Consider the following 23,614-nt stretch of genomic DNA (forward strand, 5'->3'; position numbering starts at 1 on the left):
TTATATATATATATATATATATCGGTATATTTTGTAGGATAAATATAGCATATGATAAGATCAAACTCAATACTAAATATTTTTTTAGTTTTAATCATAAAAATATGAAATGCTGGGTAAAGATCCTATAATACAGGTGCAATTTTTGTCCCCACACAATCCCAAAACTATATATTATGTACGAGAAAAATACAAAAGGAAGATGTAATTAACATCTCTGATTAACACCAAAAAAGATTAAATTAAACTAATTAAATATGTCAAAAGCTTTGTTGGGCCGACAATACAAAACATGAAAGACCCAACAAAATCCACATTCTAACCACCGTATCTTTTAATTCCAACATCTCGAGTCCTTTCACGTTGACCGAAATACCCTTGCATGTAGCCTATTATCACGATCGATGACGAAGAGCGTCGGCAATCGCTGCGGACGGGGCCCAAGGATTAACGTGTATGGGCCTGTTTTGGGTGTGTGGATCGACGGCAGTGGATGGCGAGTTGGGTGAGACCGCCACCCTCTCACATGACGTGCACATGGTGAGGGGGGGTTGGCGGGGTCATTTGCATGTAGAACTGCGTGGAGGAAAGTTTCAGTGCTCTCAACTCCTGAACTTCCTTCTGCAACCGTCGGTTCTCCTCCGACAGATTTTCACAGTATCTCTTAGGGTGCGTTTGGTTCACGGAATGTAAGATTATCAGTAGAAATAGAATTATCGGCGTGAATAAAATTAATGGAAATATTGTATTTTGTGTTTAATTCGTTTAACAGGAATGTAAGATTACAGTGATTGGTTAAAAGAATAAAAGATTATTGGAATGTATATTTTACCAATTTGTCCTTATTATATATTTATTTTTTTAATAAGTTGAATTATAATATAATATTACTATAATTAATTTATATATTTTATTTAAATATTTTAAATTTATATAAATTTTTTTACAAAATTAAAAAGATAAATATGTTTAATGAAAGGGTAAAATTTTATTTTAACTATTGAACTTCATATAAAATTCTAATTATATATATTTTTTATAAATCTAAAATAGTTTAAGAATAAATTTATAATTTAACTATCGTATAGTTTTTATTATTCAACGATATAAGAAGGATATTTTTTAGAGAAAAAAATTTAAGGACATTTTAGTCCAAAACGTCGGTAATTCAATAATACCTAAGCGAATGAGTAATCATATCCCCGGTAATATATCCCAAAATATCATTGTTGAGAATAAAAAATTACCAAAAAATAAAATTATTGAACAACCAAAAGAATAAATGACATTTTATTCTCTCGGTAGTTTAATATGATGGGAACCAAACACGCCCTTAAGGAAATCGCAATCAACCTCCGCCTGCTTCAGCTTGGTCCTGCATAAAAAAAAATCCGCAAATCCTATATTTAGTAAATAATATCAAACTAAATGTCATTTCACTAAGATTTTCATGGGATGGGAATCCCACATTCTCATGTTTAGTTGGTCGGGAATCTCATTCCCGGTAATGTTTTATTAACAATAGTAGATTTTTGGGGTATATTATCCAGAATGTTATTACCTCCCTTCCCTTAGGTATTGTAACATTACCGGCATTTTGGACTAAAATGTCCTTAAATTTTTATTTTTTTCAAAAATATATTTCTTCTGTCATTGAATAATAAAAATCTACAAATGTTAAATTATAAATTTATCCTTAAATTATTTTAGATTTATAAAAAAAATTCTATAATTAAAATTTTATATGAAGTTCATGGATTAAAATTTTTTTACCCTTTCATTAAATTTTTTTTATATTTTTAATTTTATAAAAAAAATTATATAAATATTATGAATTTAATTTTTTAAAGAAAATATATAAATATTTTACAATTTGTAATATTATACAAATATATAATAAGAATAATTTGGTTAAATACACATTCTAATAATATTTTATTCCTTTAACCAAACGGTAATCTTACATTCCTGCTAAACCAACCAAACACAAAATACAACATTCTCAGTAATTATATTCCCTGATAATCTTTATTTTCACTGATAATCTTACATTCCATAAACCAAACGCACAATCCCTAAGTTTACGTAATTGCCGAAAGAGTGGGAGAAATTCTCTTACCTGGCCCTTCTGTTTGAAACCACACCTCGACTTGTCTGGGTCGTATCCAAGCTGCTTAGCCAATGCTAATTTTGCTTCTGCAAATATATTCAAAGTCATTCGTTCATCAGTCAAGTGATTCGTGTTTGGTTACTGAGAAAATAGTTATATTCTTAGCAACCAAACAGTGATTTTGAAGGTTTCTCTTTGAACAAGGACTTACGGGGTTGAGTCTTGAGAGTGCTGTGTTCTTCAAAGCTTTCCTCGAGAGTAGCGGATCTTTAGAAAGTCTAAGCTTTTTTCTCGAACTGTCGCCTTCTTCTTCGACGCTGATGCCACGAGAATAGGCTTTTCCGATCTCGAGATCATCACCGTTCCCTTCTCTCTCGCTCCTTTTTCCACTTAAGCTTGATATCGTGCTGTTTGGAGATGAAACTCCAGCTTCTTCTTCACAATCGACTGCCGATGGCAATATGTTGATGTCGATTCCTCTGAAAAATGATTCAGTCTCGGCCCGGAAAGATTCCGAGTTATGATCTGCATGTAAAATAAGAAAACTGGAATTGAATACTATTGTCAAAAAAAGACAAAAAATTGTACTATTTTTCTTTTTGTTTGGATTGGGTTGAATTTATCAGGGGAAAATGATACCGAAGCATTGTTTGGTTCTCGGGAAAAAGAAGGAAAAAAAACGAGATCCAACAGCTGAGATGTTCCCATGCAAAGAATAAAAGTGACAGAGGATACAATAAAACAAACCTGAAGGAGAAGAAGAATCATTCCATGAGGATTTGCTAGGGTTAAACCAGAAGGAGAAGTGCAAGAATTAGCAGTGGAATGAACAAGCGAAGGCCTGAGATTTAGCTGTAGAGGGTGGTGGTTATGGGGAAAACTCAAGCTAAGACTCAAACCTAGATCTTCCTTTCCCACCATCTTTAGTTTTTTTCGCTTTGGCCAAACACTTTTTCTTGTCTGGTAGTTCAGGGATGGAAAATATTTTGAACATGGGAGAGTTGAAGATAGACACAGAGTCTAAAAATGATGGGCATGTAAGAGAAGAATAGAAGATTATATAGAACATATAATAATATTGAGGGTAAAATATAAATGGTCACTGCATTTTTCAGAAACTTGTATTTAAGTCTCTTAACTTTTAAAACTTGCAATATAGTCACCAAATATTTAGTTCGTTTGCAATATGGTCCCAACGTAACGACCGTTTCACTACCGTTAGGGTAAATTATATAAAGGTAACTGAACTTTTCAGGCACTTGCATTTAGGTCCCCCAACTTTTTAAACTTGCAACACAATCATCAATTACATTCTAAACCCAAAAGTTCAAAATACTACAATTACATTCTAAACCTCAAATTCCAAAATACTTCAATTACATGCCCAACCTCAAATTCATAATCCATTCTCAAAATCTGCTATAAATAAATTGAACTTAAAGCATCAACCCTAAACCCTCAAAACATAACCCTAAATGCTAATTTTCCCCACCAATTAACCCATCATAATCAACAACATTTAGTTCATTTTGGGTCTATAACAATAAGTGATTATGTTGTGTTTAGGATTGAAAAGTTAGATTTAACCAACTATAAGTGAACAATACTCAATTCGATTTGAAAAAAAAAATCGACTTGAATTGATTCAAAAATTTTGATACAAATTGACTTTGAGTTGTAATTTCATAAACTCAACTTAAAAAAATTTCAAGTTAAAATCGAGTTGTAAAATACAACTCGAATATCTCAAAATTTTTAGTAATTAGTGGATTGATTTTTAAGTTTGAGTTAAGTTCCTTAACTCTGTATGATATATGTATATAACATATGGAAAAATATGAAGAAATATATGTATTGTATATGGTTAAAAAACTATTTAAATTAGAATCAAATAATTATAGTATTATAAATATTTATAATTAAATTTAAACAGAAACTCGAAAATTCAATTCAATTCGACTTGATTTAAATTTTATAAACTCAAATCGAAAAAATTTCGAGTCAATTATTTTATAAACTGAACTGAATTGGAATCAAATAATATTATAATATGATAAATATTTATAATTAAATTTAAACAGAAACTCGAAAATTCAATTCAACTTTATTTAAATTTTATAAACTCAAATAAAAAAAATTAGAGTCAACTATTTTATAAACTGAATTGAGTATTTAGGTCCAACATAACCATAAACCCAACATAATCACTTATTGTTCACTTATAGTTGGTTAATTTTTTTTTAAACGATTATGTTTTGAGGGTTTAAGGTTGTTGCTTCAAGTTCATTTTGCTATGACATATTTTTAGAATGGATTATGAATTTGGGGTTGGGCATGTAATTGAAACATTTTGGAATTTGAGGTTTAGAATGTAATTGAAGTATTTTGAATTTTGAGGTTTAGAATGTAATTGATGATTGTGTTATAAGTTTTAAAAGTTGGGGGAACCTAAATGCAAGTGACTGAAAATTTAGTGACCATTTATATAATTTACCTTAAATGTAGTGAAACGACCGTTACGTCGGGAACCATATTTCAAACGAACTAAATATTTGGTGATTATATTACAAGTTTTAAAAGTTTGGGGACCTAAATGCAAGTATCTAAAAAGTTCAGTGACCATTTATATACTTTACCCTAATTTTAAAATATCCAACGATTCAAATTTCGATTTATATAATTTTATTTATTTTCCCTATTTAAAAACTGCAGCTGAATCAGCCCAGCCCTAAGCCCTTAAAGGCTTGAAAATACTCAAACTTTACTTTCCCCAGGCAAATCCATTACCAGAATTGAAAAACTAAATGGAGAAATCGGAAATCAACGGTCCTCTTTTCTCTTCGTCCCCCATTCGTAATGGCGGAACCTTTAGATCACCAGCTTCTCCTCCTCTTCAACCCAACTTCAGTAGCCGAGCCGTTCAGGTACTCTTCCCTAACCCTCAACTGTGAAAACCCTTGGCACTTTGCGTTTCTTAGTGTTAGGGTTTTTACTTCTTAATTCTTTTTTGATGCTTTGCAATGGCGCTGTAACAAGAGAATTAAGTTCATATTTGCTTGCATAGAATCGGTCTTTAGGATCTTTTTTCTTTTTGCAAATACTAGGGTTTAAGTTCAATTAAGCATTAAAAAAACTAGTCGTGTTGAAATGAATTATAGCTTCTCGTGTACCGTCAGAATAAATTAATACATATCCTGATAGTGTTGTATATTGGAGATTTTTAGTATGGGAAATTATATTAGGTTCGAATTTCAATTTCAGGAAGCTTTGGAACACTTGGCAACTATCGACCTTAGTGAGTTAGTCAATGAGGCGAAAATTGAGCACTGTCGAGCAGCTAGAGACTTAAGAAGCTGTGGGCGTTACGTACAGTATGCATTAAACTCGTGCGGACATGCTTCTCTATGCGCGGAGTGTAGTCAACGCTATGATGTTTGTCCAATTTGTAGAACCCCTATGGTAAAAAGTGGTAACAGTAGACTTCGCCTTCGCCTTTTCGATGAGTGCATGGATGCCGGCCTCATATCTAGAAGATGTGATGAGAGGTTTCACGAGAAAGAAGATAGAAATAATCAACTCACATCTGATGTCCAGCGACTTTATTCTTTCTTTGATGTAGCCTTGGAGAATAACTTGGTTTCTTTGATTTATCATTGTATCCTTTTTCTATTCTTTTGTTCACGTTTTAACATTGCAGGGCCTATTGATTTGCTTATATTTTTTATAACATGTCCTGATTACAACTGCCTTGGTTGTTTGTTAGAAATCCATGTTTCCATTAACAGAAAAGAACAGATGTTACAGATATATGTATGGATGAAACTGCTGTGTCCAGTGATGCTGTCACAGCTTTGTTGCTGGATGAGAAGGTTGTCAAGGATTGGGTCAAGTGGACATTTAAAAACATGGCAACAGAACTTCAACGTATATGTATCCTTGAAAATTTATGAAATGTTTTGAGAACTATTCTATTTAGTCTTTGTGTATACAATGCGTTCTGGTGTCCCTAACTGGTTTCATCAGATTATCTTGAAGTAGAAGAGATGAAAATAGGTTAGGTTCACTTCTAAAATTTTCTGTACATCTGGCCAGCTTATCCAATGTACTTGAAGTTTTGGACTCATCTTTCAAGGGTCGTCTTTCAGCACAGCTTCATGACTTGCGCAACCTTCAAGAGAGCATATTGAAGACAAAGCAGGTTTGATTCTGTTAAGTCAATGTTTAACCATATTTTAGCATCTTTTATGAGCAATATGTTTGTAGCAATGTCTCGGAACCTGCAATCTTGAAAATCAGCTTAGTAATTAAATTGGCAGGTGGAGCTTGGAGTATGTGAGAAATTAATGGCTTTCATTTGGTCATTTCATTTATCTGATCTTCTTGAGGCAATGTGGTTATGCTAATCTTTTGTCTTTTGGTACTGTACATTATTGCTGGCCGGCATTGATACTGTTTTAGCAGTTCACTGGACAAATTAAACAAATATACAATCTTAAAATCATGCAATAATCGATATTTTTGACAATATTTGTTTTAAATTTTCAGCATCTGGAGATCACAATATGGTGTATAAGATACCAATTCTTAGAAGATGTGAGGTCTCGTCATGCTGATTACACATCCTGGCGTATTCATGTCCGTGAAAGGAAATCGGCTGCAATTGCGCGGCGTGGCCTCCGCCTGAGCTGTTAGATCTCTCAGCAGACTCCACTGGACAGGGTGCTTCTCTTTTTATTGAAGATGCACTAGAAAACCTTGACATATATGAGATGGGGGAAGAGTCAGATTTTGCCTTTTTGAAGAAGAATGGTGCCTTGTCCTTATTCCAGTCCAAAATAGGGGGCATTGCAGGATGTTATCCATTTGAAAGTCTTCGAGCTGCTGTGGACATCCTCTTTCTAGGTGGTGCTTCTGATTTGGTGCTTGCCAAGCAAGCAATTGTATCCTGTCTTTCTAACTTGATTTTCATTTAGGGTTCTTTTGTTCTTTGGGCATGTTTTTATTGACGGTCATTGAATTTTTCTTAACTGAGATGTAGTTTGTGTATTTCCTGTTTGATCGGCATTGGAGAAGGCCTGAGGAAGAATGGAGGGATATCATTGATGACTTTGCAAGCTCCTTTGGTATAAGCAGACATTCATTACTCGAGTCATTCGCTTTCTGCCTTCTGGATGACCACTCACATGAAGCTTTACTGGTAATTTCTGTATCTATTCTTATAGAAACTTGTTTGAGTCTAAGTTCCATATTTACTTGCCGTGTGCAGATTTCTGATTAATTGTATAACCATTTGCTAGACTGTTTGCTCCATTAATTTCTGTGTCACTCACTACCTCATTAAATGGAGTAGTTTGATGGTTTTTATTGTCATTACATTGTGCTGTGGTTGTAGACTGTTATGAGTCTTCAATTGCTTAAGAAAGTGAGTATTGAAGTATATTGCTAAACGGATTATAATTCTAGCATGCATGCCTAAGCTTTGATGGAAATCGTACCTGTACTCATAAGATTTGAATATTGTTAAATGTTTTTACTTGCTATGCAGTGAATTTTACTGGTGCTGGATAAAGCTTAAACTAACTGGTATCATATTTAATGTTTATTACTAATACTGTCCATATGAGACTTCATTTTTCACCCAGAATAAAAGGTATTTTCTTTTTGAATTGTGGGTTATAACCTCTAATGACTAATCTCTGAGTGAACTAATATAGTTCCTCTAGCTCCTCTCTGCTAAATCCAAAAGAAATGTTTGGAGTTTAAAGAACCTAAATTAATTAGTTACCATATTATTGTGGTCCATTTCTTCTGGAGAACCATCGTACTTGTTCAAGGGGGTGAGAGTAAAGAACTATTTGTCTGTCTTTCTAGATGTGCTCACTCCTAATATAAATCTACATTTTGATCATCTTTCACAATCATATTTTCAGGAATGTCATCAACTTCTTCCTGAAATCTCTGGCCCAGAAACTCATCCAAAGATTGCACAAGTTCTGTTAGAAAGGCAGAATCCTAAGGCAGCACAAATGGTGATACGCGGGTCTGGCCGTGATGGTGGATCACAGATGGTTTCACTTACCGAGGCTGTTACTATTGTTCGGGTGAAAGTGGAGTGTGCACTATTGACTGAAGCATTTGCATATCAGCGAATGATCTGTATAAAAGTCCGGGAAAAGAAGTTCAAATATGAACTGAGCGGGGATGCATTTGATGACTTCAAAGGTCAATGCAGGTCTTGGATGGACTGGATAGAAGTACTGGTGACTGAGTTCTGTTGTTTATGCATCAGGAGGAATGTGGTTGATCAAATAATAGAATTACCGTGGAATGGTGAAGAGGAGAAATATATTCACAAATGCCTGTTAGATTGTGCAACTGATAACCCCACATCTACTATTGGAAGTCTCCTTGTTGTATTCTATCTTCAGGTAATGTACGGAGCTATGCAAGATCAATGAAGGGATTTATATCATCTTGAGTCAAATGTCATTTTAACTTAATATCCAGATACTACTGCATTGAATGATGCAACATTTTGGTTCTTGTTCGTGGATACTTGGTCTTTATTTAGGCGTCAAGTAGATTTTGTGAATCTCATTTTAACTGTCAGATTCTATATAATTCTCATTTGTGGCCAGTCCATTGGATTCTAACATCACTTTAGGAGTGTTTCTTTTCTAGGTTAAATAGATTATTCTTAACATGTATTAGTGTATTACTGGAGCTTATTATATTGATTTCTGTTACTAATCCAGCGCTATCGGTATGTTGAGGCATATGAAGTCAATTTTAAACTTTGGAGCTTAGAGGAAGATTTCATTTCAGCCCATTCTGGTGATGAAAAATTTCTAGAAGCTTTATCAAGTATGGAATCACATCGTCAGGAGGAAAAAATTGGTTGTAAGTTGTTTAATCTTAATCGTCATTTTTGCTGCTATTAAAATAAATTCAATTCTATCATTTTTATCTTTTCTTTTCCGTTCTTGGTGAAGCTTGAAGGTTACCAGTAGCAAATAGCTTTTATTGAGAATCTACTGACTTGCGTACCCTCTCTTCAATAGGATAAAGGTATAGAATTGCTTCCAGAAGTCCTTCAACAACAAGTGAAGACTGGAACATTGCCTGATATATTAGTTACTTCTCATCAGGAGGACGAAACGCCAACAAGAACTGGTTTCCGTGAATTGCAAGAACCAAAATCAGCGAGTTTGTTGGTTCCCTCCACTTCTGAATCTATTGTTCTTCAACCAGACCATATGGCTACTCCTTTGAGACAACCCGTTTCTGAAATTCCTAAAATATTGGGTGAATATGTCAACAATGCTCATGTTGAAGCCGGGACCCATGTATCTACATCAATTCTCCCTGGGAAATTATTTGTAGATGCAGAAAGATTATCAAACGTTGAAGGAAGCAAAAACTTCAAATTTGAGAACATCTTTAGTCCTGGAATTCATCGTGCAAGTCCCATATTTGCTACACCATTAAAAGGTATCGGTCAGAGTTCATCAAGAGAGCTTTCAAGCAGACACCTACGAGAAAAACAACCTGATAAAATCATTTCAGAGTCTGAGCAAAATGGGTTTGTTAAACAAGTCCACAATGCAAGTCCTCCTTATTCCCGGAGGTTGACAGCTAATCCTGCCTCTACACCTAGCAGTAACTTTGGATTGTTTAAAGGTTTGGCACATAACTTACAACCAAATATTTCTGCTAAGAGGGGTCAATCAGATAGAGATGACGGTCATCGGAATGTGCTTCCTACTGAAGACTTAATGGATGGCTCTGGAGGTAAAGATTTCGATTTCTACACTTTATTTTCCTTTTAACTTCAGAATGCGGAGGATTTCTACACTTTGTTTCCTGTTTTGGATATTTGCAGCCAGGGAGAGAGGTCTTTGGAGGACAGAAATGCACAGGAAGGACCAAGATGGAGATCCGATGAAACGAGCGGTTGATGAAGGGCAAAGTCCGGACAGAACCATGCAAGTTGGTGCAACCCCGGTGAGGGGGCGAAGGAGGAGATTCTTGAGAAGATGAAAGACCTCGTTGGTCATGAAGGATGGCCCATAATTTTGGTGTTTTAAGATTCGTGTAATGATACTATCCAGGCAATGCTGAATGTTAGAAAAATGAAACAGAGTGTAAGTTATTATGTTGCAATTGGATTGAACAGGTCGCCAGCCAATTACATCCACAGTTAAAGGACACTTTTTAATCCAGTGTTTTGATGTAGAAGAATAGAGAAGAGAAATAAATTCTATCTTAATCATTAGCATTGAGCATGATAAATGTATCTAAGTGCATATTATATTTTGATTTAAGAAATTGTTATTGTATTGTCTAGGAGGATTTAGGTTTAATTGTAGTTAAGTGCAAATTATACTTGATTTGAGGAATGTTCAGAAGTATGTAGATTATATATACAGACACGTTAAGATGAAACAAAACACGAGTAGATAAGGGGCCAATATGGAAAGGCAGAAAAAAAAATAAAGCTTGGAAAATTAAAACATTGTTTAAGAATGAATTTCATTGTATTAATCACATCTATTAGGATCCGAAGATCAGAGCCGTCGATTAGCAATTTGGTCCCACTAAAAAGAGATTATAATTAATACTTTTGAATAGAACATAAAAAGGATTATTAGAACAATAGTTTTATTTTGTTGGGTCCGTAAGTGAAAAAAAGAACGATAAAATACCTGTTACTCTGGATAAAGCTTTGTATAATAAATCCCTTTTAGTTTTATCTTCAATATTATCCGCTATAATATGCTACACGTCTCATTTTAAAGAACTTTCCTTCTCCATGTGGACGGTCCAAATATATCAACCAAACTTTTCATTTTGGATCCGGACTTCCCAGGGACAATCATACCGTACACGTGTCGTATCTAAATGTTTGCAAAACACCTGCGAAGGACCAGATCATTTAATTTCATCTGTAATAATTGGAGAGAGAAAAAAAGAAAGATAATGTATCATGCGGATATTGTCTTGTCTCTCCATTTTTTCTCTCCTATAAATAACACACAGACGGTCCAAAAGAAAGGAACCATATAAAGCAAGAGGTCAAATTCGTTTTTGTTTGAGGTTCAAAAGCAAAGCCCTAGCATTAGCTTGGATGTGCTTCGGGTCTGATTCATCATCCAATATCCGATTCCAATCTATCTCTATACTTCCCTAACTGACCTGATCCTAAACGAAACCACCGACCTTCAAAAATGGCGCGTCGCTGCTCGCATTGCGGCCACAACGGGCACAATTACCGGACCTGCCCGAACCGTGGGGTCAAGCTGTTCGGAGTTCGGTTGACTGACGGGTTGATTCGGAAGAGCGCCAGTATGAGTAACTTATCCCAATTCTCCTGCTCGAATTCAGTCTTGCATAACGGAAACGGGTCGGGCTCGCCCGGTGACGGCCCAGATCACGCCGATGGTTATGCTTCTGAGGATTTTGTCCCTGGATCGTCTTCCAGTCGTGATAGGAAGAAAGGTTTCATTTCTTTCATGGGCTAAAATGACTGTTTTTCTTATTTTATTATTTGCTTAATTGTTTTTAAGTTTTTATTATTTGGGTAATTAGGTTAAAGACCATGAGTGATGACTGATGATGATATGAGTAAGAGTTCAAAATTCTTGAGTATTTGCTTCTGCTCAAATATAGATATGGAATAGGTTCACTTAGACAAATTCAAAATCGTTTTTTTAAATAGTTGGATGGTTATAAAGTAGTATCATATTAGAATTTTTCTTAGTCATGATAACTTGCACGCATCAGCTGCCCAAATCCGGGACCTCTAGGGAGAAAAACAATCCTTTTTATCACCGATGCCATTCAATGGGTTCTAAAGGAATTGTTGAATATTTATGATATGATCTTAAGTTTTTGGGATTAATTTTCATTCCAAATGAATGATTACCGGATTTTATTCTCGATCGAGTTTTGAGCTTCATATAATGTTTTTTTACATATATGTTTGTGCTTGATGGCTAGCAACATGTTTCTAGTTTTGGACACACTAAACATATTGATCATTTATACGTCGCTCATGATATTAAAAGTCGAGAGTTTACAAGGTGATAGCAATGGCTAGGTGATCCTTCCGCTCATCGGTTTGTTGAAGTATTAGTATGGTAAGAAAGGGCATACGTAGTTTCCGCAGTTGAATTGGGTTGTAATTTGTTTTGCAGGTGTTCCTTGGACTGAAGAGGAGCATCGGATGTTTCTACTTGGTCTGCAGAAGCTTGGGAAAGGTGATTGGCGCGGAATCTCGCGCAATTATGTTATATCAAGAACTCCTACTCAAGTAGCTAGCCATGCTCAGAAATATTTCATCAGGCAGACCAATGTTTCTAGGAGAAAAAGGCGTTCCAGCCTTTTCGATATCATAGCGGATGAAGTTAGTGCCCTTCTCTCTATTGAATGATACCTCAATTGTCATTAATTTTTGTATGAATAGTTATGAATAGGATGGACATATCCTTGAGGTTTGCATTATTGTCCGTGGAGATTTGTTCTTTGTTGTTGGAGTTTATCATTTCATTAGTGCACTTAATCCCGAATCTGAGTAACATCGCCTATTTTAACTGAGTTATTTCGGGGTGTTCTTCACTTTCTTGCAGTCGGGCGATACACCGATGGTATCACAGGATTTGTTCTCTGCAGAGCCTCCGCAAGCTGAAACACAGAGCAATGACCAGTTGTGTATTCCTCCTCCATTGGATGAAGAAGACGAAGCAATGGATTCCTATGATTCGAACGATGGGGAACCAGTTCCTCCAACAATGGAGAGCTCGCAACCCTGTTACCCGGTAGTGCATCGCCCACCATTCTTTCCGTTACTATTTCCGTATTGGATGGGTTACAACACAGAACCGATCAAGACTGACACACATGAAGTGGTCAAGCCAACAGCAGTACATTCGACAAGCCCGATCAATGTCGACGAGCTGGTGGGCATGTCGAAACTGAGTTTGGGAGAATGTATCGGTGACAATCGCCCATCGTCACTTTCATTAAGACTCGACGGATCATCCAGGCAATCTGCTTTCCATGCCAATCCGGCTTCTCGTAGTTTAAATGGGAGCCCAATCCATGCCGTTTAAGACCAACTTTATCTTGAACCTCCGCCTTAGGTTAGTTCAGGGTCTGTGAGCTTTACAGATTGTTGTTAATAGAAGGACAATTACGAGCAGTACGATTTTGATTTGTTATACATTTATGTTGGGAAATAACCTAAATAAGTACTTGTTATTTTAAAATTGCATCAATTAATCTTTTAAAAAATAAGCAAACAATTAAAGACAATTAATCATGTTATATAATTTTGATTAGTGTTATAACATCTTTTTACTATTAGGTCCTTGTTCTTCAGCGTCGTACTATTGAGTACGTTGAATTATTAGGCAAAACTTAGGAGTTTTTTGGCCCAATACTGAAAATCCGAAAATTGTTTGGCCTAATAAGACACTTTTTCAATATACAGTAAATGCTATAGTATAGGGGGAATTTATCATTTTGAGGTGACGAGTTTTATTAGATATTTATTTATTGGTCTCAGTTTAGTGGGTTTATGTGAGCTATTATTTTAATGTATTTAACGAAACTATTCCTTGACGTGACAAGTTCTTTGAAAAAATATTTTTTTGAAATATTTTGTAAATAATTAAAAAATAAAAAGAAAAAAATCGATGGACGTGACGAGCTCCCTCTGAATTAAAAAAAACTAGCGGTTTAGAGCCGTGGGGCAACATGCAAAAACAACGATCAAATGCCAACGTTCATCATGAAAGTCGTCACCTCGAGGTAATCAGTTCAGTCAGATTAATATATATATATATATATATATATATATATATATTTAAAAAAGTAAATTAATAATTTTATTACAAAAATAATAAAAGAGTTTTTACAAATTAGTACACATATAATAAAAGTTATTTATGTTTTCTTAGTTATTGATGATACTGAAGAGTGGTAGAATGATAATAGCGTAGGGCTCGTCGAGTACGCCGGGGTCGTTTCGTCTACATCTTCATTTGCTTCTTGAAGAGAAGGTGTATTGAACACACTCCAAAATTCACCTTAAAAAGACAGTGACGAGATACTTATGGTATTTGACTCCATCATTGTCGTCATTGAATCGACTTGGCTACCTTGTTGACCATATATTATATGATTACATTCACCCTCACCCGCATGTTATGTCGAAAATGCTTGAATGTGTTGAATTGCATCTATGAACCTCCAACCCAAGTCGACTGAGTCTCGGTTAAAGTATGATATGGAGGATAACAATCAAAACTAGCCTGAGATGCAAAATAATCGGTAGAAGCAGAAGAATAAGATGACGATGATTTCTTCGACTTTGCGAATCTGGCCTTGTGTTGTTCCCATTCTTCCATCTCCTCTGGTGTCGCGAAATATGATTTCTCATTTGCTTCATAATTTCGGATATAGGGAGAAAGGTCAAAATCTAAGTCGATATATGTAATCTCGTAACGCACAGTGACCGATAAAATTACATTGATTCCATTACTCAATGTAGACAATGTTCTTCCTCGGTCAATTTTCGATATACTCCCCACGTGTATCAATTCTATGGAGCTCCTCTATATCAAATATTTGAGTATGAATTGGTTAATGAGACACAAACTATCACAATAATCTATCTGCAGCGTGCATCTCAACAATCACAATGTGTAATAAAGACGTTACAACACACCATAGCTCTGGCCCATTAAAAATATCGTTGGCAGTAACCGGTATATCTCTTCGTCACAATACGGAAGCCAAAAAGACTGTAAACATTAATTATAAAAGTTAGTTTATGTAAAGTTAAACAATTTCAAAAAATAATAAAAATAACTAATATAATGCAGTTGAATATTTATCACACGTCGACCGACAATGTCAATCCTCGTTCATATATCTTTTTTAGTTCCATCCGACAACTTGGTCTCGTTATTTTATGGTGGTATCTGAAAAATATTAAAATTAAAAACAAATTAAAATGTAGTTAAAAAATAAAGTTAAGAAATTACCTTGCAGCAAGAGGAAACTCAATCGAGGTTGATGTAATTAGCATAAAAAAGGGAACCGATATCAAGCCCAAGACTGTAACAATAATAGACAACCGCTACATCGGCTTTTTGTCCCTTTTCGACGATTATAGCCTTGTATAGTTCCTGGTATAAAAAGGCAAAAATCGTCAAGCCCAACTAGTATTATGACACTCAATAAAATTATTTAATATAAGAAGATATTGAGTGTGTACCAAATTACTGGATTTATCTATTAATAATATCTCTCCAATCAATTGGAGAAGAACGCTCTGGCTGCAAATATGAGCTCATCCTCGGTAGAATCGTTCGTCACTTTAAATTCGATCTCCAATCAAGTGATTCGTATCCGATACCCTTCTAAGACCTCGAGCGACGGCATCCTTCGCAAAACTTCTTGAAAAACACTGAATCAATTGTAATTGTTCCGCCTCACGGTCGCACCATTAATTGGAACATCGAGTTGATAAGTGACAACTTCCAACGTAATCGTCGCTTCACCACTCAGAAAATGAAAAATATGCATCTCGGACCTCCAACGTTCAACCAGAGCCGAAATCAATGTCGGTTTTACATTAAAACCATGTAAAAATGTAGTTGGGTACAGGTCGAAATCAAGGCGTAACACTTTTATGAGAAGATATTTTTTTGGAATTCTTTAGAAACTACAATTTTTCTCAATTTTTTTCGTAACAATAGATAATAAAATCCTAACACCAACCCTTATTCATAACCCCAATCCCAATAACTACAAAAGACTACTTTTTTATAAAAAATCAACTCCAAACTACTAGTTTTTTAATTCACGCGGAACTTGTCACCCTGACGATGAGTTACATCGGATTTTTATATTTTAATTAATTTTACAAATCACTTTTAAAAAATATAATTTCTTAAAGACTCTTCACGTCGAGGTGACGAGTGTGTTAAATACATTAAATAATAGCCCACATGAGACTCACTAAATTGTGACCATTAAAATAATATATCGAACAAAATTCGTTACTTGAGGCGACGAATCACCCTTTTACTATAGTATTATCGTAGATTGCCAAAAAAAAAATTTGGTGTGCCTTATTGGGACAATTAATTTTCGGTATTGAAAAAAAACCAAAACTTAATCATTCAAGCAATGAAAATGAAAATCCATAAAGCTTTGGGCTTTTAGTTCCCAGTACGAGCATAAGCTTTGATATTGCTGTAATTTTTTTGCGACAATGGTGTCATTTTACACATTTATCTAAATTTTATATAAAAAATATTAAAATTTGACATCACTTTAAAAAAATGAAGTTTCTTTATAAATTTTTATATAAAACATAGACACCCAAATATATATAGATGTCATTATCTAAACTCAAATTAAAAAGAAAACAATACGCGAAAACAAAAACATATTTAATTATAAAACTAAAATATTTCTTTATAATCATTATGATTAATTTTGGAATATTATCCAATTCACAAAATTTGAATGAGATCAGATATTGGGATCGACGGTGTCCATCGTCATTCTAAATTTGTAGGCGAGTTGTAGTTGAGCTGATTGTCAGTATATTTTGAATGTTATATAGGCCTATCAAAACGAGACTAGGGATTAACAGGCGTGAGGGCTAGACGGGCAGCCAATAGGCGTGTGTTGCGGTAACTGTGCGTTTGACAAGCTGCAGAGACGAGGGAGCAGAGTCAGTAAACACAATAATAATTAATTTAATTATTAAAAATTATAAAATATCATTTAATTATTTATATATTCTAAGTTTATTTATTTTTGATAAAAAAATTAATGGCATCTTAAGATGAATGTTAATCTGTTGAATATGATATGATAAAATTTAGAGAAAATAACCTCAGTGACCAAAAATCTCATATAATATACGATTTTAACCAACTTTTTTAGGATTTGCCAAAATGACTAACAAAATCGTAATGCGATCGCTAATTCGCAACGCGATCTCCATTATCGCAAATCAGTTTCTAGATTCGCAACGCGATTATGACTATCGCAATGCGATTTTCCAATTTCGCGTTGCGAATTATGAAAATCGCAACGCGAATACGTAAATCGCAATGCGATACTGACTATCGCAATGCAATTTTTCTAATTCGCATTGCGATTTACGTATTCGCGTTGCGATTTTCATAATTCGCAATGCGAATACATAAATCGCAACGCGATTAAATAAATCGCAATGCGAATTAGGAAAATCGCAATGCAAATACGTAAATCGCAATGCGAATCTTACTATCGCAATGCAATTTACATAGCGCATGTAACGCGTATTTTTTTTTTCAAATTCCAAACACGAATTTTTTCTTAATATATCGGAAACTGAACCGTCCACAGTAATCGCAACTCATAACCTCAAACCTAAAATCACAACTCAGTCCCATCTCCATCTCACTCTCTACGGCGAAATCCGTCCCATCTCCGAAGATTTCCGTCCCCATCGCCGGCGAAATCCCTCACAACCATTCACGGTCAGAAATCCCTCACAATCATTCAGAAATGGAAAATCAACATCCGAGGGTTAGTTTTTTTTTTTTTGAAATTTTTGCATTATTTTAGGTTTTTCATATTGAGATTGATGATAAGTTTTACTGGTAATTTCAATAATAGATTAACCATTTCACTTAGATTTCTTATTAAATTTTGATGCTGCCAATACTGCTAAATTGTTTAGCCTGTGAAGTTAGTATTTGTCTTTGTTTTGTCTTTTGGTTGAAGTAATGCAGAAGAAGAATAGTTTCGAGAATGAAATCGCAACGCGGAAATAACTATCGCAACGAGAGAATCGCAACGCGAAATGAAAATCGCAACGCGAAACCAAAATCGCATTGCGATTTTCATTTCGCGTTGTGATTCTCTCGTTGCGATAGTCATTTCGCGTTGCGATTCTCTCGTTGCGATAGTCATTTCGCGTTGCGATTTTCATTATCTCGTTGCGATTTTCATTTCAACCAAAAGACAAAACAGTGTTGCAAATTAGTTTCAAGAATAAACTACTATTTTGTTATTGTTTTTGGTATACCTTCACAGTGTAGTTTTGGTATATCTAACTTGGTATGTTTATTGTTTTGTATAAAAAAATTTCGGCTTCATTGACATAAGGAATAAAGTTAGCCTAGCCACTACAATTGCTTCGAAGCTTTCACCTGCACAAAGAAATTGTTTGAGGAAACCTGCTTCGGGCCATGGCTGAGAGTACAACATCCGGGTGGAGATGCTAATTTGACCCATTTGCGGCTTCAGACCATGACTAGCGATCTACCCGACAGTATACAACGTGGTGAGGAAGAGATATGGATTCATTTTCCACCGGCGTATACTTGTTTTGGGCTGAAGGAGTTCTGCTTAATCACTGGTCTACGATTCGGACACGATGATGTAGGCCGGTACACTCGTCATATCACCCGCCCATCATGGTTATCCAGGGTTTTTCCTGATGAGTCAATAGAGAAGCCGAACTTACACGTCGACGACATGAAGAAATTGTTAATAAGAAAGATGGTTTTACTCGGATGAATGATGTCGATGTTGTCTGAGTATGCCTTCTACTACTTTTGTATGCCGGCTTTTTAGGCAGAGAGCCAGACAACCTATTCCTCAGGAGCTAATATTATTGGTAGAGGACCTAAATGCATGGAATCTGTTTCCGTGGGTTCGTATATATGGAAAGATACCTGGACTAAGTCGTCTGCCTTTGATGACCGCAAAAGTTACGGGGCGATGGGTCGAAATACACTTTGTCAGGCTTTGTTTGGGCCTTTAAGGTAAGAATTTCTATAATGTTTCAAAATTATAATTAATTATTTAACAATTACTAATGTTGTATTATATTGTTTGTAGATTTGGATATTCGAGCTTTCCCCAGCATGCGGACATATGCATTAAAAACCTCAAATGATATTTCTAGGGCTATTCCTGGAAGAGGAAACGTCTGTTGGATTGGGAAGACTTAATACCATATGCGACAATAAATAATGTAAGTTAACACAAATACTATCATATAACAAGTTTATTAGACGTTTAACTTTGTTTGAGTTTTTTATTTTTAGGAGACCAACATTCAATTAATGAGACTGACACCCACGGGGTGAGCTTGCCACTGATTGGTGGCAAGCTAGTCAGCATTTTCTTGATGGCACGAATGATGAGCAGCCTCCACTTCCTCTACTTCGAGAGCTATCACCTCACCCAGAGCCATCACCTGATCGACCCGACTATACACCTCTACAACGAGAGCCATCACCTATCTCGTCACACATCGAGCCTCTTCTCCACCATCACCTCATGATAGGCGACCGGCAAATGCCACGACTTCTATCTCCCTGTTCTCCACCTCCGGGATGAGTCAAGGAGTTACGTGATGAGGTCAATGCCTTGCGTGAGGAGATCAGTACTCTACGCGATAACGATGGTGCATGGCGTGTGGAGGTGTCTACTTTACGTGGTGAGGTTGCCGCTCTACGTGAGATGGTAGTATCGTTGTAGAATTAAGTTCATACTCTACGCAAGGTAAGTTAAGATTTTCCGTATTTAACTTGATGATAATTTACTCGTAATTTCACTTAAATTAATCATTTCACTTAGATTGCTTAGTAAATTTATTCGGTTGCTGTCAATACGCTAAACTGTTTATTAACACTGTGAAGTTAGTATTGTTTTGTTTTGTCTTTTGGTTGAAGTAAATTTATTCGGTTGCTGCCAATTCTGCTAAATTGTGTATTCTTTAACACTGTGAAGTTAGTATTGTCTTTGTTTTATCTTTTGGTTGAAAGTTTGAATATATTTGTCTTTGTTTTCACTGTTTAAATATCATGTATGTTATTTACTGATATTTGTATTTAATTATTAGCGGACCGATAAGGTGGATGCTTTACGTCGGGTTTTTCTTGCACGACAGAGTTCACGCATCAGACGGTGTGCACGTGCTATTAAGTCTCCGTACACCCCAATAGAGCGAAGACACCGCAAGAAGAAGCCCGACTCGCCTGTCATCCCTCAAGAGTCCACTCATATCGTTGAAGAGGCCTCTATCATTCCTCGAGAGTCCCCTCCCACCGTTCAAGAGGCCACTGTCATCGTTGAAGATGTCCCCCCCACCATTCAAGAGCCCGATCACATGGCGTCATATGTAGGATTCTTGAGAAACCCTCTGATGTGCCGGACATGATAGATTCAAGTTGGCTCTCGTATGAGTTACCGACCAGTACCATACCGGTATCTGAAGTGGAGAGGAAACAACTACCGGACACAATTCTGGATTACACCCTTTGGGCTAAGACCGCATTTGATTTTTATCTACATGAGCAGAGCCAGGGGTGTTTCACTGACATATGGAAGCTCAACGATGATATCTATTTGTTGCTTGATCGGTCTTGGTGGGGCGTATTATTAGGGGTCGAAGACAATGGCTATTTCGATGGAGGGGTAAGTCTTATATTTTCTTATATTTTAATTTGATTATTTTTTTAAAAATTTATGCAAGTTACTAATATATGTCTTTTTTTGTAAAACAGCATATCGATGCGTGGGTTTCACGTCTTCTAATAATTAGGAAACTTAAGGAAAATAAAAGAAATACACGATATACAAATATGCCGACGTCTTTTAACGCCGTTCACTTGAAGAATCAACGAGATGATCATTTGCGTTGGGCAATGGACAAGCTAAACTTATCCTGCATGGTGGGAGGTCGATAAGGTTAGTGTTTATTTTAGATTGAGTTTAAAGGTATCATAAATAGTGCGCAAATGAATGAATTATTACTTATGATTGCAGGTGTTTATCCCTGTTTGAAACGTAAACATTGGCTTCTCGTTCGAGCTTCAGATCCCATCCCTTAAGGCAATAGTATATGACAGCATGATAAATTACATATCATTGCTGATTTAAGAGATATTATTAAGGGATGGAGCTCTCATTTGGCTAAATTATGGATGCGATAAATTATTGGACTCGTTCTGGAAATAAGAAGCCAAAGAGCTCAATATACAGTTAGCATAGACGACCGCACCACAACAAACGAAAACCCAGAGGGGATTGTCCTCTCGTATGCTTGGCGTTGGACCGTTGATCACAGGAAGTATAAGTATCTATCTCCCACCGATAGAGATAGAGCTGCAGTAGGCTTGTGGTTTCAGCATTATATGGCTAGATCGATATATACGAGACGCTGCCTACCTGCATCCGCGTTATAAAATGTCCATAAACAATTGGTATGTTTATAGGCTTGTGGTTTGAAATGTTTGGTTAAGTACCTAGAATTCAATAATTTGTTGTTTGTAGGTTTTAGATGTGTAGAAAGTGTTGTTTGAGCAAATGTTTGGTTTATGCAGGTTAATCTCAGAAGTGAGCTGCGTGAAAATGATGTATGGCTGCAAAAGTTGATTCAATAGTAGATGAGGAAATAAGAATTATTGCTTATTTTTTGATTGCTTAATTGATTTGTAAAAGGTGATTTGTAAAAGTTGATTTGTTTAATTGATGTTAACATAATTCTTATTTGTGCTTATTTAATGATTGAAATGTATGGTTGATTTTGTTGATTTCAATATGCATTATGTTGAAGGCAAAAATTACTATCGCAATGCGAAATGAAAATCGCAACGATATAATCGCAATGCGAAATGAAAATCGCAACGAGAAAATCGCAATACAGGTCAAAATCGCAACGCGAAACTAAATTCGCGTTGCGATTTTCATTTCGCTTTGCGATTCCCTCGTTGCGATTTTCATTTCGCATTGCGATTCTCTCGTTGCGATTTTCATTTCGCATTGCGATTATCTCGTTGCGATTTTTATTTTGCATTGCGATAGTAATTTTCGCGTTGCGATAGACATTAAGATGATTGTGAACGTCATTTTCGTGTTGCGATAGTCAAATGATTGCATAATAAGTGATAACAACTGAACAAATCATAGTGATTTTCAAACTTAAGTTACTAATACATGCCTAACTGAAAATGTTAAAAGTTCACACATAAAATCTACATAATAAAACGTTTGCATTTAAAAATCACCTAAGTTAACAGTCCCAAAAGGTAAAGCCAGTTGTGATTGGGATTTTAAAGATGATTGCGATTTTGATTGCCTTTTTCTTGACACCATATGAGCTTTGGATTTTGATGATGATCCATATTTTGGTAGAGGAAAAGATGATTGTGATGGCACTGGTGATCCACATGTCAACCTTGTATGACCACTTTCCTTGCACCGACTACATGTCGATCTCTTCTTCTCTTCACCCTTAGACGGTATACGATCGTGACTTTTTGGTCGGCCAGGTAGCCTTCTGTCCATGGCTGGTGGAAAAACTGTTTGTAATTCATATGGTATGTCCCACTCAGAAGGATGTGGAATAGGTAGACAATCTCGCATAAGTCTGTCGATATACTTCTGTAGTGTAGTAATCCATAGCGTATGTGCTTGAATCATCTTGGTTTAGATGAAGAGCAACTTTTATAACATGGCCACACGTATAACCAGATGTTTTCCATTTCATACACTACACGTCCTTGCATTTAGATCGACAAGCCCATTTAAGTTATTATCCAGTACTTCAAACAAGTGTTTGAACATGGTTCAACTCTCCATGACGTTGACTTCACAACACGTTTCGTTCTTTTTTTCAGTCCATGGTGTAACACGATGTTCCATGTTCCTGAAATTTAAATAAATAAACTTAGTAAAATATATGATAAGTTACGAATTCAAAGAATAATATGCATGTTTCTTTCTTGTAGTACCACTGTTGAATAGAGGTTCGAAAAACTCCATTAACATAGTAATGGGTAATTTCCGGGAAGACGACTTAGAGCTTGATTGATTATGCACTATTAGACGTCATGAAACCATCTACTCCAAGTTGATGTACTCTTGACCATCTTTCAAACCACATCTTCTAGTGTTTGAGCATACTGAGGTAAAACACGTCTTAAACAATTTATATGCTTATTGAAATCCACTTCCGATAAGCTTTTACAGCCTTTCAGTATGTCCATTTGTTTTTTTTATACCAGCAGACCTTGATTTTAGATTCTATACAAATGACACCACAAAGTCCATGAAAAGCATCTGAGAAACACCTTCTAACAGCGTTGTCAATTGAGTTTTGCCCTATCGGATATGATTATCAGATTGCTAATAGACCTATGCAATCCCTAAGTGCCCATAACCATGTCCATGAAGAGGTTTCAGATTTACCAACCCGTAAGCTATTGGCAATATCCATTGTTAGCATCCATGGCTACTGCTAATAAGTTTACTCCAAGGTATCGACCTTTCAAATGTGCTCCTCAACTATAATAACTGGGCACATGCAAGTATAAACGAACGATCTACACAAATAATATACACAAGAATATAATCATTTAAATGTGAAAGCATGTAACTAACAAAATGAGTCAACAGAATATATTGATTTACTAACCG

General features: G+C 35.6%; 2 protein-coding genes and 1 pseudogene across 3 annotated transcripts; 2 read left to right on the plus strand and 1 right to left on the minus strand.

Moving 5' to 3' along the window:
- Nucleotides 1–395: 395 nt before the first annotated feature.
- Nucleotides 396–16,592, minus strand: LOC120173171 (annotated as a pseudogene).
- On the plus strand, nucleotides 4,861–10,298 carry LOC120173114 (E3 ubiquitin-protein ligase HOS1-like). Its single transcript, XM_039180390.1, is given in 14 exon segments — nucleotides 4,861–5,034; nucleotides 5,372–5,765; nucleotides 5,906–6,040; nucleotides 6,134–6,157; nucleotides 6,160–6,308; nucleotides 6,656–6,776; nucleotides 6,779–7,050; nucleotides 7,149–7,307; nucleotides 8,041–8,538; nucleotides 8,866–8,993; nucleotides 8,995–9,010; nucleotides 9,172–9,901; nucleotides 10,001–10,065; nucleotides 10,067–10,298. Coding segments are annotated over 14 exon segments (2,895 nt in total). The 5' UTR covers nucleotides 4,861–4,914; the 3' UTR covers nucleotides 10,151–10,298.
- On the plus strand, nucleotides 11,160–13,322 carry LOC120173113 (transcription factor MYBS3-like). 2 transcript variants are annotated; one of them, XM_039180389.1, is made up of 4 exons: nucleotides 11,161–11,608; nucleotides 12,307–12,515; nucleotides 12,739–13,170; nucleotides 13,203–13,319. In XM_039180389.1, the coding sequence occupies exons 1-4, from the start codon at nucleotides 11,338–11,340 to the stop codon at nucleotides 13,236–13,238; spliced, it is 948 nt and encodes a 315-aa protein (XP_039036320.1). In that variant the 5' UTR covers nucleotides 11,161–11,337; the 3' UTR covers nucleotides 13,239–13,319. The 2 variants fall into 2 exon arrangements, with proteins under 2 accessions (XP_039036319.1, XP_039036320.1); XM_039180388.1 differs by having other exon boundaries at nucleotides 11,160–11,608; nucleotides 12,739–13,322.
- Nucleotides 16,593–23,614: the final 7,022 nt, after the last annotated feature.

This window comes from Hibiscus syriacus, unplaced genomic scaffold, assembly GCF_006381635.1.
Source record: "Hibiscus syriacus cultivar Baekdansim isolate YM2019G1 unplaced genomic scaffold, ASM638163v2 tig00111941_pilon, whole genome shotgun sequence".
Classification (NCBI taxonomy): domain Eukaryota; kingdom Viridiplantae; phylum Streptophyta; class Magnoliopsida; order Malvales; family Malvaceae; genus Hibiscus; species Hibiscus syriacus.